At 35.2% G+C, this 2,500-nt stretch overlaps 1 protein-coding gene across 1 annotated transcript in view; it reads right to left on the bottom strand.

Moving 5' to 3' along the window:
- LOC135225254 (dnaJ protein homolog 1-like) overlaps window positions 1–2,259 on the bottom strand; it is a 2,969-nt gene extending 710 nt beyond the window's left edge. Inside the window, exon 1 of the mRNA XM_064264584.1 lies at window positions 1,087–2,259. Coding sequence (XP_064120654.1) covers window positions 1,087–2,259 — 1,173 coding nt within the window. The remainder of the gene's footprint in view (window positions 1–1,086) is intronic.
- Window positions 2,260–2,500: the final 241 nt, after the last annotated feature.

Raw genomic sequence — 2,500 nt, forward strand, 5'->3', positions numbered from 1 at the left:
GAGAAAATCTCTGGATGCATCCATCTTTCTAAAGCTCTTGATGAAAAGGAGGGAATGGACATAACTGATTCCTTTGCTTTCTGTTGGTCTTCGTGATCAAAAAGTGGTTCGGGCCCTTTAAAATGGCTTTGCCCACAGGGTCGACTATTGATGCAAATTGGAGCCTCCTCAACAACTTCTCCACTTGCCGACAAGACACTGATGTTTGCTTCAAAAATAACATGACCTTGCCTCTCAGCAGATACAGGGTACTCATTATAATTGGAAACAATGACGGACGACGAAAAGGTAGATTTTGGATTAAAAAAAGAATTTTTAATAAAGTTTTATTTTGATTTGAATTCAACTAGTTTGACTTTGATATGAATAATAATCCTTTTCTAAATATTAAAAAGGCCAAGTTAACTCTTTTTCATAAACTTGTAAAAATTTTCGAAAAAACCTCTTTTGACCCATTTTGTCATTTTTTTATCACCAATTCGAATTTGATTTATAAATTGAATGTTATATTCCCAACTAGCATTTTGTCCATACTATCATTTAAAAATATGATAACGTCTCTATCATTGTTATTAGAGCAATGACGGATGACGAAAGGGGGGATTTTGGACTTAAACTTTTTTTGGACTATTTTGTCATTTTTTTCTTTTTTATCACGTGGTCTTTGATTTATAAATTGAATTTTATATTCCCAACTAACATTTTGTTCCTACTATCATATAAAAATATGAAAATGTCTCTATCGTTGTTATTGGAGCAATCTCTCTCTCTTCAGTAATCAGCATTTCTTGGTATAAAAATAAATACATGTATATCTTTTTATATATATATTTATTATGATAAGGCAAAAATATCAAACTCTTCTGTCTCATTATTATTTTTATAAAAAAAAACTAATGTCTAAAAGTCTCAGGACGTGTTAAAATTGATTTAAAAAAAAAGGAACAAGAATTTTCTCACGAGACAAGTAGAAAGAGAGAGAATTATTAGTTTTTCGATCCTTTAAGACTCTCTGGTGTTTGGGAACGTGATAAATTTCATTATTATTATTATTATTATTTTAAATAATAATAATGATGCATTAACGACTATCGGCAATAATTTGAAAAGATTATTTCTGACGTTTTCTATCAATAAATCTGGAATTTGGATGTCAAAATGAACAATGATATTACCCTTTCTGGAAGGGTTGTTAAGAAAAGGTAGACCATATCCTGAGAGTATCTTCTTCGTCTGAGGTGTGATAATTATATTTTTGACATCGAGTGTGACCATTTGGCCTTCCAGAGTAGGGACAGACACGCTGGTACCACACCAGGCGTCTCTGATGGGGATTTTGACCGAATAGATCAAATTAGTATCGTCTCTCTTAAATGCCGGGTGAGGCTTTTCCCTAATAACGAAAATGATATCAGCCGGGACCTTGCCAGGCGACTCGTCTCCCATTCTTTCGAATTTGATCTCAAAACCATCCTTTGTACCGGGCATAATGTAATGCTCATATTTCTCTTCTCTCCTGGTGGTATATTTTCCATCATCGCTAAACACACTCCGCGTGATTTTCATCTTTTTGATTACTCCTTGAGCTATTTCTTCGAGAGTCACGTACAGGTCCCGGTAGATTGGAGGATCCTGATGATGATGATGGTGATGATGCCTTCCCCCCCTGTGATAGTGTTTGTGATTACAGTTGAAACCTCCCATTCGATGCCTAGTACCTCTACTGATGCCTCTCCACATCATATGAATATCATCATCATCATCATCATCATCGTCGTCGTCGTCAGAGTTATTAAAGAAGTGATTAAAATTACCGTGGGTGCCGAAGAACTGATGGAAAATGTCGTCCATTGGACCGCTATTAGTAGTAGTGGTAGTTGTATATGTAAAGCGAGTTTTGGGATCGCTAGTAGTAGAGGTATATGTAAAGCGAGTTTTGGGATTGCTAGTAGAGGTATATGTAAAGCGAGTTTTGGGATCGCTAGTATGGGTAGAGGTATATGTGAAGCGAGTTTTATTATTACCCTCCTTAGGTACCTCCTCATCCTTCATTTTACCTTTCACATGTTGATCGTAACACTCCCGCTTTTTCACATCGCTCAATATTTCATAAGCTTGCGAGATGGCTTTAAACCTTTCCTCTGCATCCGATGATTTATTTTTATCTGGATGGTATCTAAGTGCCATTTTTCGGTAAGCTCTTTTAATATCTTCCATTGAAGCATCTTGGGAGATACCTAGGATCTTGTAATAGTCCATGCTGATGATGAACTAAGTTTGGTTGGCTGCGCTAATGCGCATTTTATATTCAACAACGCTGAATGAATTATCTGGGAGCTATATACTACAAGTAGTCGCTAATCATTTCTCTATCATAAGTCTTTTCAAAAGAATTAATAACTGGCGTATTCTTTATTCAAAAGTCATTTTAAAAAGTTTAAGTAGTCGCAACAAGGATTGGGAAAACCATTTCTCTATTTAAATAGTCTTTTCAAAAAGG

The sequence above is a fragment of the Macrobrachium nipponense genome, chromosome 13 (genome assembly GCF_015104395.2).
Source record: "Macrobrachium nipponense isolate FS-2020 chromosome 13, ASM1510439v2, whole genome shotgun sequence".
NCBI lineage: Eukaryota > Metazoa > Arthropoda > Malacostraca > Decapoda > Palaemonidae > Macrobrachium > Macrobrachium nipponense.